General features: G+C 37.1%; 2 protein-coding genes across 2 annotated transcripts; both read left to right on the top strand.

The window, feature by feature from the left end:
• Positions 1 to 313: 313 nt before the first annotated feature.
• Positions 314 to 937, top strand: LOC135639722 (14 kDa proline-rich protein DC2.15-like). Its single transcript, XM_065153590.1, has one exon. It carries the CDS (start codon positions 368 to 370, stop codon positions 767 to 769), a length of 402 nt encoding a protein of 133 aa, XP_065009662.1. The 5' UTR covers positions 314 to 367; the 3' UTR covers positions 770 to 937.
• A 2093-nt stretch (positions 938 to 3030) lies between these two features.
• LOC135640577 (uncharacterized) lies at positions 3031 to 7587 on the top strand. Its single transcript, XM_065155170.1, has 6 exons — positions 3031 to 3167; positions 3251 to 3304; positions 6649 to 6718; positions 6805 to 6889; positions 7208 to 7272; positions 7373 to 7587. The coding sequence occupies exons 1-4, from the start codon at positions 3069 to 3071 to the stop codon at positions 6852 to 6854; spliced, it is 273 nt and encodes a 90-aa protein (XP_065011242.1). The 5' UTR covers positions 3031 to 3068; the 3' UTR covers positions 6855 to 6889; positions 7208 to 7272; positions 7373 to 7587.
• The last annotated feature ends 8442 nt before the right edge of the window (positions 7588 to 16029 follow it).

The following is a 16029-nucleotide window of genomic DNA, read 5'->3' as shown; positions in this document are numbered from 1 at the left end:
TAAAATTCTCAATGAAAATTTATTTTTCAAAAAATATTCATAATGATAGAGAAAATATTTAGGGGTCAATCGTCATGTGATCTTATTTTTATAAATATAAAAATTTTAATATAATTTTTAAAAATATAAAAATTAGGATGTTAAAGGGCTCTAATTACAGTAACTAATTATTTATTAGCCCAACCAGTCACTTGGGAAAAGGAGATCCGACGAGACATAGAAACAAAATGTACAAAGCTGGCGCATCGCCTTCAGCGCCCAACACTGGAGCCCACATCCTCTCTCTCTCTCTCTCGGCTTATAACGTGGAGCTACGCTTGCACTTGCGAGGAGAAACAGGTCGCCCGGCAAAGGGAAGAAGAAAGCCATGGACACCACCAAGCTTGCGGTGCTCCTCCTTGCTCTCGTCTGCTGCACCCTCTCCGCTGCCACCTCACCATGCAATCCCGAGACCCCCAAGCCGAAGACACCCACGCCATACTTCCCTCCCAAGACGGCGCCTCCCAACCCATTCTGCCCGTGGGACACCCTCAAGCTGGGCGCCTGCTTGGACTTCATCGGCGACGTCGGCCTGCTCGTCGGGGCGGCACCCTCCCGTGGCAAGTGCTGCGCCCTCCTCGAGGGCCTGACGGACGCCGAAGCCGCGCTGTGCCTCTGCACCACCATCAAGGAGAGCGTGCTCGGCGTCACCACCAAGTGGACGGTGGCGCTCAGCATCGTGGTTAGCTCCTGCAAGAAGCAGATCCCGGACGGATTCAAGTGCGTGTAGGCATCTCGTTGTTGCCTTTGGACTGCTCTCGACAAAGCTTCGTTCATGATGTCTGTGCGTGCGTCTTCTTTTGTGGGTAGTTATGTCTCAGCCTTGTTCTTGTGATCACTGCAACCATCCGCTCTCCTTGTTCTTGCCACTGGAATCATCTCCTCTATTTATGTCTTAGCCTTGTTCTTGTCATTGTTAAATACTGAAACAAATTTTGAATTGATGGAACATGAAAAAAGAAAGAAATGAAAAGAAGAAGGATGTGAAGAAACATGGATTAATAATATTAAGTAAACTCAACATGTTGAGACATTAAGGTTAGTGTCCATCATATTATTTACTTGACACAAGCAGTCATAGACTTCAAATGCCTACCATGAAGGCATCATCTAAAGTGAAACTCCATCTAAGCTTGTGATCGAATCCTTTTGAGCTGTTCTTCTGGTGAAGGTTGGGTGATATGGTTCCAAACACTCGGGTGTTAGGTTTAGGGAAGAGGATAGGAACTCCTCAAATGCAATCTCTCTCTCTCTCTTCTAAACTGATGCTTCATGTAACTGTGACCACAACATACCGGTGTTTGGAATTTTGCATGAAACATGCACGGACGTGAACTGTGTTACTTTGGGAGCAGGCCTGCCATGGCAAGCAGTGGAAAAGCAGGGGCGCAAGGGAGAGAGAGAGAGGACGACAAAGAAGTCTGAGGAGATGGGAGCCCGTGAAGAGACTTTGTTTGTTATAGCTGGCAATGAAGTCTCTTTCTTATCATTCATCATATCATATTCTGATGGAGATGGCTGTTGTCTCCCCCTTTCTTCTCTCGGTTACTTCACTTCTTTTACCTCAGTAGAGACGGATGAAGCATCAGAACCAGTGATTGGTATTCATGCTTTGCTTCATATCAACACATATCAAATATCATCAAAGAAGAAACCAATTGAATTGATTAATATGTTTTACTATTCTAAGTGATGTCTGCAATCTCCTCTGTTGTTTATTCGATCAAATCCTCACTCCTACATTTCCTCAATTGGGGATTATATATATATATAAACATATATATATATATATAATACTCATATTTTGGATTTTTTCAAAAGGTACCTCTTTTTTGGTTTATTCTAAACAATACATTTAATTTAAAAAACCCAAAATACACATCAAAAGTTTTTCTGTCAAATTTTTTTGCCCTTTTTTTCAGTTTTCAACAGTTACAGTGTTTTCATTTAGCTTGTTTTTCAATAATGGTTATAGTATTTTATTAATATAGTAAAAATTATTATAAATATCAATGAAAAATACTGTAAATAATATTATATCATATGTTCTTGGTTGTCATTGTAATACCATTACGATGTCATAATTTTAGACTTATAATTGATTCGATTGAAGTTACGAGTCTATTTAGATTTTTCATGGTGTTTTTATTATAATGATCAAAACACTTTTATAAAGAAAATTTTTTTAGGGATAATTTAAGAATTTTTTAAATTAATGATACTATTTGAGAAAAAAACAAAATGAAAGCACTAATGAAAAATATCCAGTGATTTTCTAGTAATAATAAATATTATTACAAAAATATTATTCTGATCAATTCAAGTTTGATATTATGGATTTATGTCAATGCAATCCCCACATTAAGACTAACAATTATACTGATAACTATGTGATCAATTCAAGTTTGATATTATGGATTTATGTCAATGCAATCCCTATATTAAGACTAACAATTATACTGATAACTATGTGATCAATTCAAGTTTGATATTATGGATTTATGTCAATGCAATCCCCACATTAAGACTAACAATTATACTGATAACTATGTGATCAATTCAAGTTTGGTATTATGGATTTATGTCAATGCAATCCCCACATTAAGACTAACAATTATACTGATAACTATGTGATCAATTCAAGTTTGATATTACGGATTTATCTCAATGCAATCCCCACATTAAGACTAACAATTATACTGATGACTATGTGATCATTTCAAATCAGGGCTCGACTTGTTGCTTGCTAAACCAACTGTTGAACTACTGATTCGCCACATCGAGGCCCCTATTTTGATTTGATTTAGTTCGATGTACAAATAACGCACCCCATAGAGACATTAACATCTGAAGACGGTGACGTTTACTTGGAACTAGGGCGGTAATCATACCTAGTAAATTCGAAACACGGATGGATCCCAAATAACATTAAATCCGATTTAGTTTAATTCCTATATAAGTAGCGGCAGGTCGGTAACCGACTTCGAGTTTCTCTACTTCGACTTCTTGCCTTGGGTTGGTCGGGTGCGATGGCTTCTTCCTCGTCGCCTTCCCTTTCGCCTCCGCCCAAGTCCTCCTCCGTTTCGGACAATGCCGGCGAGGAGGGAAAGCAGGAGCTCCAGGGAAAGGTGGGTCCGGATCAGCGATTTCTCTGGCTCTAGTGCCCTCGTCCTCCTTCCTGATTAGGGTTTCGTCTTGGCTTGTTTTGCAGATTCGAGGGCATGAGGTCGCCATCAGTGAACTGGAGCACCTCCAGCCTTCCCGAGTACGTTCTTCCTCTTTCTTCCCTCTGGGTGATGTTTCTTCTTTTGCTTTGCGCGAGATCTGGGTTTATTTGCCCCCGAATTAGATATTTGTTGAAACTTGACATCCATGTTTCTTCACTCTTGCCGTTTAGTTCTATGTGAATTTTCTCGCTATTATTTTGTTCTAATGTTGGTCTGTTTCTGGGTTCGCATTCTTGAAGTAACTCATATTACGTCGATTGAAGATACTAAGGTAAAAGTGCGTCGTGTGGGAGGCAAAACCGTCTTCAACTTGTGATTCAAGGCTTCTGTTGCCCCCGTTTGGGGTTCTTGTTATGCCATAAGTTCTTCATGTGATTCTTGGGTTCCGATGCCCCTTTTAGTGCCTTATTATCTAGGGTTGTTATGTTAGATCACAGGGCGATGCAATTCTGTAGATGATGAGACCATTGACCATGACGATTAGTAGCCTTGTCAAAACTACTTAATCAAATCTAGCCATGTATATTTGCCTGTGCTTTCATGTTAGAGGTGGCTTTTGTGTGCTATTTTTTCACAGTCTGAATTGAGTGTGTGTGTATATTCACACATATACATGTATTTGTGTGTATGAGCATATACTGTAAATATTTTATTTATTGGAACACATCATTTTTATTTCGTTCTAAAAGCTTTCATCAATGTTATTAGTTCTCTGAATTCCTTATATATCTCAGCTTGGTTCGTAAAAAAAGGCATTCTAATATGTATAATATCTTAATTTGTTTTCATTTTTTGCCTTCTTTCTTTAAGAGGTCCAGTTATTGCCACATATAATTTTATCCTAAACTAATTTTGACTTTTCTATGCATCCTGTTTTTTCTCAACAAGATTGTCTTGCTGCTCTTTCAGTTCTTTGTCATACTTAATTGAACGTTATGAAATTTGTGGCCTCGTTGCCATTGTAGGACCTACACCCAGGTCATCAAGACATGATTCAAGTGACAGTGAAGCACCTTGACATTACCAATTCAGCTTTCATTCTATTTCTTAATGGTTATATATTTTGTCTCAGAATGTATAATACTTCCATGCTTTGAATTTTAAATCGAAGATACAAATAGGTGACTTGTGTATATGTTAGTTGTTAACTGTAACCTGCAAAATCAGTATATAGTCTAGTGTATATACTGTTTATCATCTGGAGCTATAAGTAACATTGTTATAATTACCAACTTGAAACAAGCCTTTTCTCAATTTTAAGAGGAAAGAGCCTCCCAAAAGCCAGAAATTAAGTAGCTTTATTACAACAAAATAGAGAATTCCAACCATGAGTCACTAGGTATATGGCTGCCATATTTATAGGGGTTTTTGGAGAAAAATAATCTCGTCACTTCATGAAAATCTGTTAAAAAATGTCATCCAGAACTCTCAAAACATGATCCTAATGGTAAAAGAACTTGTCTAGCCTATATGATGCATTAGCAAAATTCTAGGAAACTAATCAGACTGAAAATATTCCCTAAATAGGCTACAAAAATTAGTATCAATTGGCAGCATGAAAATAATGAAAGAATTGAAAATTGCTGGTGAGGAGGCTTGGTTAGCCCTCCCTTTATTACCTTGGAGTCCTGAGGAAGGATTTCTCCACTCTTCCCCTCACTAGAAATGGACTGTTCACTCTCTTCAAAGTTGGATAGAGCTGCTTTGCTTCTTCAAAACTATGTAAGAGTCCTCTTTTGACCAAGAGATTCTTGTACTAAGCTGGAAATCCTTCATACCATGCTGAATTGAGCATCTTTTGCCGAATTCTGCTGGAATGACATTGAACTGCTGCACCAACCTGGGTTTGACGACCATGCTAAATGGACATATATATGGGCATTGCGGTTGGTCAAGAAGGCTAATATAGGACCAAATTGAACTACATCTTATCATGTTTGATAATATAATGATGAGAGAATCTTCTATATTTTCATTATTGCTCGAGTTGGATGAATGTTTTTGGACAACGTGATGTTTTCTTGGCCATGGTCAAGTGGCTTCGTTTGGGAAATAAAGAAGTAAATGCATAGCTATATCACTTATCTGATCAGGTAGTCATAGACTGTTATTCACTGTTAATTAGCAAATAAGTCTCTTTCAATTAATAATAGATCATTGCTTCTCCAATATTTAGCTGAGCTTTGTTTCATCAGCTGTCAACTCTTAGGACTCTAGGCTGTGATATTCTTGCAGAAGACCATATTTCCCAAATTTAGCATTCTTCACTATCATATGTAGCAGTTTCAATTGTTTTTGTTTTGATAATAGATTCTTTCATTTCTCTTTTTATATTTAAAAAATTGTTGACCACACAACTTAACATCTAGAATATTTTGCATGTCCTCGGACAATGGACTAGGAATCTCAAGTTATTTAAATTGACATATTTATTTTTCTTTTTAAAAATTGGTAATAACATGAGTACTTGTTGTCTAAAGCTTCCTTAATAACCATTTTCAGCATGTAATATACTTTGGTGACTACTCACTTCCAGATATCACATCTTATTCCATTCATAACGTGGGTCAAGATAGAGGTGCTAAAGTTTTACATTCCTCTGTGTGTTCTTCATGTTAGTTTCCGAGACACTCCGGAATTTTTGATGCAGTGTCATTTGCTATTAATATGTAACTTTCTTCTTTATATCTACTCTAGTCTCAGAGTGTTAGTCATTGTTGGATGTGACCTCCATTTTTATGTAATATGCTTGTGAAGCATTCTCTTACCTGAACATTTTGAGATGCAGAATTCTATGATGATGTTTATATCATCGGAATAGCTCAAAAAATAATGTTCACCCAAGTAAGAGACAGGAGATATTATGAGTTTTTAGTGTCATACTCATTTACTGATATACGAAGTGATGCCTTGATGTTTACCAGTATATAGTTTTTTTCGTTTTGGAACTGTTATAATAAAAAAGGTACATATGACTGTTTAATATATATCAATATGGCTTGGAAGACCTTGGATGCGTATCGTTATGGGCCTTGAGCAGTTGAAGAGAATAGCAATGGGTTATTACATACCCAAGATTTTTTATAGAATCTTTTGAGACTTGGGTTTAATGTGCATATCATCAATCTTGTGTAATGAAAGATAAACCTCTTTCGTTTTCCCTGTCTTCCTTTCTCTTCACATGTACTGTAGAGTTTTAAAGATGATTGTGCAACATTTCCTTAATGAGCTTTTGTTAAGAATTTTAAAGATGATTGTGCAACATTTCCTTAATGAGCTTTTGTTAAGAATTTTAAATCACACTTCAACAAAGAATTTTACCTGCTTGTATGTGATATTTGTGGAAAATTGATGGGAAAATATACTACTCTTTTGGCCACAGGCAGTATACCAGAAGAGTGGCAATATCTTTTTTCGCCGAAGCATCAAGACAGCAATAGCATCTGAACAGAGTAACTCTCCATGCAATCCTGAGTACTTTCATATTAAGTCTTCGTGGTACTTCTTGCACTCTTACTATTTTAGTTGTGATGGTCAGAACAACTTGATTTGGCCAAATCTCGGTTGCAAAAATTGAATGCTATTTGATGCCCCCCCCAGCACACAAAGTAACCGCACGCAAGGTATGCTCCTGTCTTTAACTTCTTTCTGTGCCCCTTTGTACATTAGTGCCGGTCATTGTGTCCAACTTGCTGATGATACAAATTGAAACTATTACAATAATTGATTTAGAAATTGAATCAATAAAATTTTTAATTTCTCTGCAATGCATATCAGAACATCCGATAAATTGAGTAGGTGAAGTTGTTGCTTTATATTTTTGTGATATGCACTTTTGTTCTGACAAATGTGGGATTCCATTAGATGAATCTTTAATATGACAAAAGTATAATTTGCACGTGCTGTTTCTCTGCTTTAAATGATCTAAATTTTGTTTTCAGTTGAATGCCAGTTGGAAAAGAAAATCCTTAGGATCCCATAATTCGGATCATAAAAAAGCATAATGGTATGTTCTTTATCATTATCGTCTGTTGCATTTGAATAATGCAATATTTTGATCGGATCTCATGGCAGGCTCACTTTTTTAACCCCTTTTTTTAACGCAGATATCTGCTGGAAGTGCTATTCTGTATCACTTGAACATGCTGAACAGTTTGGTTTTAAGACAGATTTTATGGTCTTGCATTTGTTTAAGTTTGTGTTAGGGATGGATTACTTTCAATTCATGAAAGTAAACGGAATAGAAAACAATTGATGAAAAACCTGTTTATCTTTAATTTTTCTGGATGACATTCAAATTATAAAGAATTTTTATTTTTTAGTATTTCAGATCATTACTGAAATGTAAACGGAAAATCTAAGTTGAAATCGAGTTGAATGACGCTTCACGCGGCTATCCGGCAATACATCCCAAGGTGCCGTTGCCTCGTTTGCCTTGCTGCGCCCCTTTGACCCGATCTGCACTTACGGAGGAGAAAGCCCAACATAAGAAACCCAAACATATGATCTGAAATGGTGTCATTTACTGATATCACAAACTAAAGAGAAAAAAGAAAGTTATCTCGTTAGTCTTAAATTCTCGTTCAGCAAGAAATATCCTAAGACAAGAAAAAAAGATACATGATAAGAAATCCTTACGTTGAATCAAAAGTATGCAACTGACCTTTAAATCGAATAAATGAATACAATTTTTAAGGAATAGTAGTTATTCTAAATCATGCTTTGACTTCAACTCTATTTAATTCTTGCTAATGTCAACTCAGATGATTCACTTACATATTATGAAAATTCTATATGCTATTTGTGCAGTTCTAAATTTTTAACTTGGCTATATTGTTGAACTTGTTATTTTGACTGACATATTGGTTTCATAATAGCATCATCAGCGACTTTAGGAAAACCCTGCTATATATCTATCGGAGGAACTACGTATTCACCAAAAAAATCGTAAATGTAAGAACCTTACATAAAAAACATCCTAAAATCAAAGGTATATCTTTAACTGCATTCCGGAACAATCACAAAATTATAAAAGATATAAAGACAGTTTTTGGGTTAACCTTGTTTCCTGTGTGAAAGTAATCATCCAGAAATTGGTATTAGTTTCATCAAAAGATAAATAAAAGAGCCTTTAAAGCTCAAGCATTCTTCGGACTATGTAATCTCCCAAACAAAACAAAATAAACCCGGATCCTTAAAAGTTGTGTCCATTTCCGTAAAAATAAGCTTTAGAATCATAATAACACAGTCATGTTATTAAAACAGTGTTTGGCAAGACCCTCCAATGCAGCAACTCACTCTGAACAATAGAAGGAGTGGAGGAATAGTAAGAGTGCAAGAAGTACCACGAAGACTTAATATGAAAGCATGTATTTGATTTAATAGTAGGAGTGGAGGAATAAAAGGATGAAGTTCCATTCAGATATAATAATAGTATATGATCCAAGGGATATATACCATCAAATGCTTTGTATATTTTCCTTCATAAAGAAGAAAGAAGATATTTTGAACATCAAATCCTCTGCGTATGGAATAATGAAAGCATGTATTTGATTTAATAGTAGGAGTGAAGGAATAAAAGGATGAAGTTCCATTCAGATATAATAATAGTATATGATCCAAGGGATATATACCATCAAATGCTTTGTATATTTTCCTTCATAAAGAAGAAAGAAGATATTTTGAACATCAAATCCTCTGCGTATGGAATAATGAAAGCATGTATTTGATTTAATAGTAGGAGTGGAGGAATAAAAGGATGAAGTTCCATTCAGATATACTAATAGTATATGATCCAAGGGATATATACCATCAAGGAACATATGAATCTTTTCATAGAACAACATGACTGAAGAAAGAAAGGAAGAGCATGATTCATTCAACAGATATACACAGAGTAGATAAGAGAAAGATCATCAATATTGTTGATAAAATGATAGCATAACAGACTACAATATTACACTAGACCAAGTCAGACCATCTAGAATGAGATGTAGAACTAGCAACAAGACTACCTAGTGCTGGCATGATCAACGACAATATAAGATCACCAGAAGATCAAGATTTTTCAGTATGATTCTCTACTGCATCTTTCTTGAAATTTTGAATAACCTATTGTTGATTCACACCACAAGCAGCTACAAAAGAGATGAAGACAAAGAATTCCATGGGTGTCTTTCCATCATTCCCCAAAAGAGAGATCATAAGAATCGTCTTTAGGATACAACATGATAACTAGATAGAATAGCATCAGAGAGGTAGTCCATAATACGATCATCCAAAGAAAGATTTTAAAATAAGTTAGTACGCCGCGTATATTGCTGACCCTAACAACAGTCCCTGATCCATATTATGGCTATTTATAACCAAAATCGCAGAAAGACTACCTTTAAGGTACACAAGAACTAGGTACAAAAATATGTGATCCAAAGGGACTAGACAACATTACAGAACGTATGAATCTTCTCAACACATGCAGAGTAGATACTGAGAAAGATCAACAATAGTGTTGATACTACCACGGCATGACAGACTGCAATAGCACACTAGACCAAGTCAGACCACCAAAAATGAAAGGCAAAACCAGTAATAACCTAGTGCTGAAATGAAAAGCAATAACATAAGATCACTAGAAGATCAAGATTTCTCAGTAGGTTTCTCTGCTGCATCTTTCTTGAATTTCCAAATAACCTATTGCTGATAGGCACAGATGGAGACAAGACAAAAGATGAATGCCTCCATGGCCAAATAACCTACGTTATTGCTCAAAAGGGAAATCACAAGAATCATCGTTAGGATTACATGATAACTAGATAGAATGGCATCAATATCAATAGTCCATAATAGGATCAATGAAAGCAAATCTTGAGTATCCAGATAACCTAATCCACATAATCCAAAGATATTAGACAACACCAAAGAACGTATGGATCCTCTCATAAGACACATCGTGATTCAAGAAAGTCAATAAGAGCATCTGGTGTATTTAACACTTATAAGTATTAAGATCATGCAAATTTTAATCGATAAAAGAAGGAAGAGATATTGCAGATAACCCAGTGCCGGCATGAAACACAGCCTAGACGAGATCACTAGAAGAACACTTTCTCATTAAGTTTCTCTGCTGCATCATTCTTTGAAATTTCAAATAACATCTATTGCCGATCCACAACACGGCCAGCCAGAACAGAGAAGTACAAAGATCAAAGAAGATCACTGCCTCGGTCGGTACCCCTCCATCTTCTCCCAAAATGGAGATCACAGAAGGATCATACTTAGGATATAAATGAATAGATCGATCTAGGAAAAATAGAAAGATCAAGAGACACGGTCCCCAACGGCACATCTCCTCCAAGAACAACAAGAATAAAGAATGACAGGAACAAGCATCTAATTCATTCTACACGCAAATAGCAGAAAGATCGTCAAGAACGTCGAGTGGAAAAGGGAGAAAAGGAGTAATACCACCTTGATGCGTTGCAGCTCCGTGCCTCGGAAGCGAAGCGCCCGAGTGCAGAGGTCGATGCGCGGGAGGATACCACAGCAATGGAGATCGGAGATGGTTGGCTAGGGCACGGCGGTGGTATGGGTTTTGGAGGACAGCGCAGAAAGGGAAAGGGGGCCAGTGGCCAAGGATCTCGTGGAGGCGGTGCTGAAGAGGGGAGATCGAAGTTGGAGAGACAGGAAAGAGATCGGAGGAGGCGAACCTAGTCCTTGATCACGGCTCTCTACACGATCCATGCCCTAAGTCTCCCCCCGTCCTTCTCTCTTCGTTCGCCTTCTCCTCTTTGGGTCGTCACCGAGGGAATGGAAGGTCTAATCTCCCAAGCAGCCACTGCTATTTATAGAGGGCGAGGCGGGAAGGACTCTAACAGAAAAGAAGACTGGGCTGCGGCCCAAGGATGCTGTTTCGGGTGACGTCACGCATTTCCTTACTGGTATGGTTGTTATGGAATTAATGATGTGTATATATATATAGGACATTCAAGTTAATCCACCTTTAGTTGTGGTCATTATTAATTTATTTTAATTATTAAAATATATGTATATAATGTACTTGTATTCCTTTCATCATGACAAGTTTCTATAGAGTAGTAATATAAATTTCAACTGATGGTTAGCTATTTTGATATTAAATATAAAATAATTAATGGTGAATTTTCGATTTTTTTTTTTTGTTTCGAGAAGTGTCTCATTTTTTATCTAATTACTTGAAATATATTTTGTATTGTGTTCTAGTGTTTTCAAAAATATCAAAAGAATATTATAACACGATATTTTTATACAAATTTTATAAAAATGTTATGTTGATAATTTTTACACTGTGTTATAGTGTTTTTTTACTGTCTAATATATATATATATATATATATATATATATATATATATATATATATATATATATATATATATATATATATATATATATATATATATATATATATATATTGCTGTGGTTGAAAACATTGTAATTAGATTAATTGACGTTGTTATTGGAACAGTCAATAGAAAAGGGAGGGAATAATAAATAAATAAATAAAATGGCAGAAAAAATGATGATACTAAAAATAATATTTTACATTATTACATCAAGATGTCAATCACAATATCAATCAGGTGGGTGCTTGTCGGCTTTCCCAGAAGTCTATCGTGCAGGAAGCAAACGTAAGGCTGCACTTCTTGACCTGCCACCAACATCAGCAAGTTTTCCCTTACATCATTTAATGAGGAGAAAAATAGCTGCTCGCTGAACGAGACATTTCACCCAGACATGTTCCCAAACAATATGCATGATCATAAATTTGATAGCTGCACTGATGTGTGCAAATTGGCTTTACTTGTTCTTATTGATAGGCACACTGGATGGTGTGCATTGACTTGTTTATGCTGTGCATTGATTGCTTCGTGGCTCATGGATTATGGTTCACGTGATGCTATATGGGTCACTAAAGAGATCCAACATGGAATTGAAGAGGAACAGCAAGCAATCAATTTGAAGAAAGATAAATGTCTATACTCATTTCAAGTGCCAGAAGGTCTTGCAGTACTGATGCTGCAGTGAGATTAAAATTAGGTTATTGGAAGAACCAGACATGATGACACTTAAGTGGGAGTTCAGCCCCATAGTTCCAGTATTTGCTCCATCTTATACCACTCTCATCTGCAAGTATCATATAGAAAAAGGAATCTACTCAAAAATCTAAACAAGAAAAATGCTGGATATTTTTATGGTGATGATTAAAGTTTAGAACTAAGATAGAGTGGATGTTTGCTAGCATCTGCTCTAGGGTGGCACTTGCTGGTTTCCAAACTTACAGTGAACAACCAGCAAGTTTCATGTCTGTGAGTAGAGAAAGTTTGTGCAGTCTTTTTACTGGAAACAGTAGATCAGCATCACACTTCACCAACTTACCTTTTGACAAGAAGCTACCTGACGATGAATCTATATATATATATATATATATATATATGAAGTTTAAAGGATGAAATGATGACAGCTTGGTAGTTTACCTGCCCACTCAATAACTTTTCTATCTTTCGTTGAGAGAGTCTCTCTATCAAGATTGCTGAATGATCAAACTTCTTTTTGGTTTCTGAGGCTTATGAACAAGCTTTAGTGTTCACATCAAGCAGACATGCTGTGATAATAAAGACACAAAAGTAACCCATCAATCTTTAATTTTGGCTGCTAGCTTTTGAGAATTCGAGTCGCATTTGATGAAAGGACATGGTCTGACTGCTTCATTGTTTTATGAGAGAAGCAGCACAAGGGACAGAGGGTATGATGGTTCAGTGGCCTCCATTGTCCAACAGCACAACTGCACCCACTGTTACCTTGACATGAAGTCCTTGAGCAAACGGAGTCTGGGCAAGCACAAGGAGGATGCATGCAATCTTTGTGCTCAGAACCGGCTCTCATCAGTCTCTCAGAACCCCACAGGCAGCTCTCATTCCATGGTTGAATAAGCCTGCAAGAAAGGCCAAGACTTGCACTGTGCATGAGGATGGTAATCCATGTCAGAGGGACTCAGTGGATGGTCTTCGTCGACACATCCACTCATCAAACGTAAAGGGGAGAACATGAAAAGAAAATTCACTGGGGGAGCGTGTGACCGTATGGCCACAAATAGAAGTTTGCTTCAGCTCACAAGTACTCATGGAGGACGAGAACAAACCCAAATAAGGATACACATGAACAGGCTTCCATCAGCTTCGCATATGCGTGAGAATAATGGGAGTATGGGAGGAGGAGGAGGTGAGCAGGCGGTGATTTGAAGTTTCATCATGAAGGGAAGACGAACACACATCCATACATAAATTGCACACGCATTTGATCCATCGAAAGGACTGCCGGAGTTCGGAGCACAGAAACTTCATCTACTCGTTCAATTACACCGTGGGAGATCGATCATGCAGTAAAAGATCACCGAGTCGGAAATCATTCACACGGATGAAACTGGGATTACCTCCTCTTTCACCTCGTTATTTATCTTTCTTACCGGGCTTACCAAGCACAAAAACCAGAACTGCGAATGCATCCTCCTTTACATGAAACATCACATGGCCAAGGAAAAAGAAAGCAGCAGAAAGATCTCCATGCATACGCTTCTCAATTTGGTCTCTCTTTGTGACTTCCCACAGCTTTATTGAACCGCAGCTTAAGCCTCCGTCATAGAGCAACCGATGCAGTTCAAGAAAGCTGTGGAAAACTACAAAGAGGATCATTTACAGACTTCACATACACAGACCTCCCCACACACACACACACAGAGAAGAAGAAGAAGAAGAAGAAGATAGAAGAGAGGAAACATGAGAAGGGGAGAGGGAAGGGGGGAGGCTATTTATAGAGTGGAGACAGGGGAAGAAGGGTTCATGGGATTGGGTGCAAATGAAGGTCCCAATCCCGAGAAGAATAATAGGCACGAACACAACACTCCATTCTTACCCTCCATTTCCTCTTCTTCACAAGGAAAAAAGAAGAGACGCAAACAGCACAGCAATGACACATCCAACATGAAGGTTTAGTAGAAAGCTGAGGAAGACTTTTGAGGGCCATCAACTCGCAATTGTTAATCCAATAAAAGTGATGTCCTTCTTTAACGTGACACGCAGCATATAAAAATGCGTAGGTTTTGGGTTGGTTGAGATAGTGGCCAAGAGGTGGCCGGACTTATTAATCCCATAAATTCTCATTTAAGCCCTAAAAGGACGAAGTCACAGCCAAGCATGTTTGCTCCAGCCAGGCATGTCGGTAAAGATACGCTGTCTCTAACCCAACCATGAGATCCATACATCATGAACACCATTATTCACTACCAAACATCTTAAAATACATACTACGTTTGTGTTCATCCAACTTTGTTTCACCTTTTCTTCTTATTTTTATTTGTATAAGAGATAAATAGGAAACCTACAAAAAATAATCCATCAAAAATTACAGTTTACTCTTATTTATCAATCGATATATATTTTCTAATAATCTAATAATTAAGTTCGATTATATGATTTATGGAAACGAGTAAAGTACTGAAAATTGATGACTCCATCTATCTATGTTTATACAATGATTTAATCCTATTCTTTAAAGGGCCTTAAAATGCATGCCAATTTGGTTCCCACTTATAATGACACCAAAAAATATAGACAAATTGCCCATATTTATCTATCAGAAAATTTCTAATCATCAAACAAAAATAACCTAAATTTTAATATTAACTACAATTAAAAAAAGTTTCAATTTCAAAGTAAATGGACTGAGTAATTAATGAAGGCAGTAATTAGTCATGCAAGTATTACCATGTCCACTTGATGATTAAATGCTTCCATGGCATGCCCTTCCACAAAGGAAAGAGACAAACATGGATTCCATCTCTCTCTCTCTCTCTCCCTCTCTCTCTCTCTGTGTGTGGTGGTGGGGAGCTACGGAATTAGTGCGCGGCGGGAATCGGACGGTGTCAGTGCCCGGTGTTCCACCCTTCCCCGCCATGGGGAACGTAGCACCACCACCTCGGAAGACAGTGAGAAGCCCATGGAAGACGGTGATGTCTCCCGTAAGCAGCCGGAACGGGCGGTATCGGTGGGCCGCGAGGGGGACAGCCATGTGACGGCAGACGCACCCCCTCCACTTACCCTGTGTGGATCTCTTCACCTCCCACCCCACTTAACGTTAGCCCTCGCCACACGTGCACGCATGTGCAGGGCGGTACACCGTGTGTTTCCAACATACACTATTTTATTTCCATGTAATTTTGGACGCATTATAAATTATACTCACAATTAATTATCCTTAATATTTCAATCCTTATATTTTAAAATTATAATAAAATCTTATATTTAAAAAAAATAAATAAAATAGTTAACCTGCCTCCGACAAAACTCATCTTTTCTTTTTTTATTTTTAACCATATAAAATCTTGATATTTAATTTTGATAAATATATAGATCCTAATATTATTTTTAAAAATATAAAAATTATTAATACTGAATGAGACTAATTACATGAGATAATATATATTCTTTTTTATCGTACCCTTTAATTGAATTCTCATAAAAAAAATTAAGTTATTCAAATACGGAGAGATTTGCATGTATAATACTTGTTATTAGGTAGTCGAATTGACTCAATTGAACATAGTTAGTAGGGTTCGAGTTTAGATAAAATTAGTGAGCACCTTATTCATCATTAGTCGGTTCGATTCGGCTCAACCCAACATGGATGATGAGCCCATAAAGCTAATATGACTTCTAATAGAACCGGTTCGATT

Source organism: Musa acuminata, chromosome BXJ3-6, assembly GCF_036884655.1.
Source record: "Musa acuminata AAA Group cultivar baxijiao chromosome BXJ3-6, Cavendish_Baxijiao_AAA, whole genome shotgun sequence".
Classification (NCBI taxonomy): domain Eukaryota; kingdom Viridiplantae; phylum Streptophyta; class Magnoliopsida; order Zingiberales; family Musaceae; genus Musa; species Musa acuminata.
The sequence above is the reverse complement of the archived record's forward strand: the minus strand, read 5'-3'. Positions and strand labels throughout refer to the sequence as shown.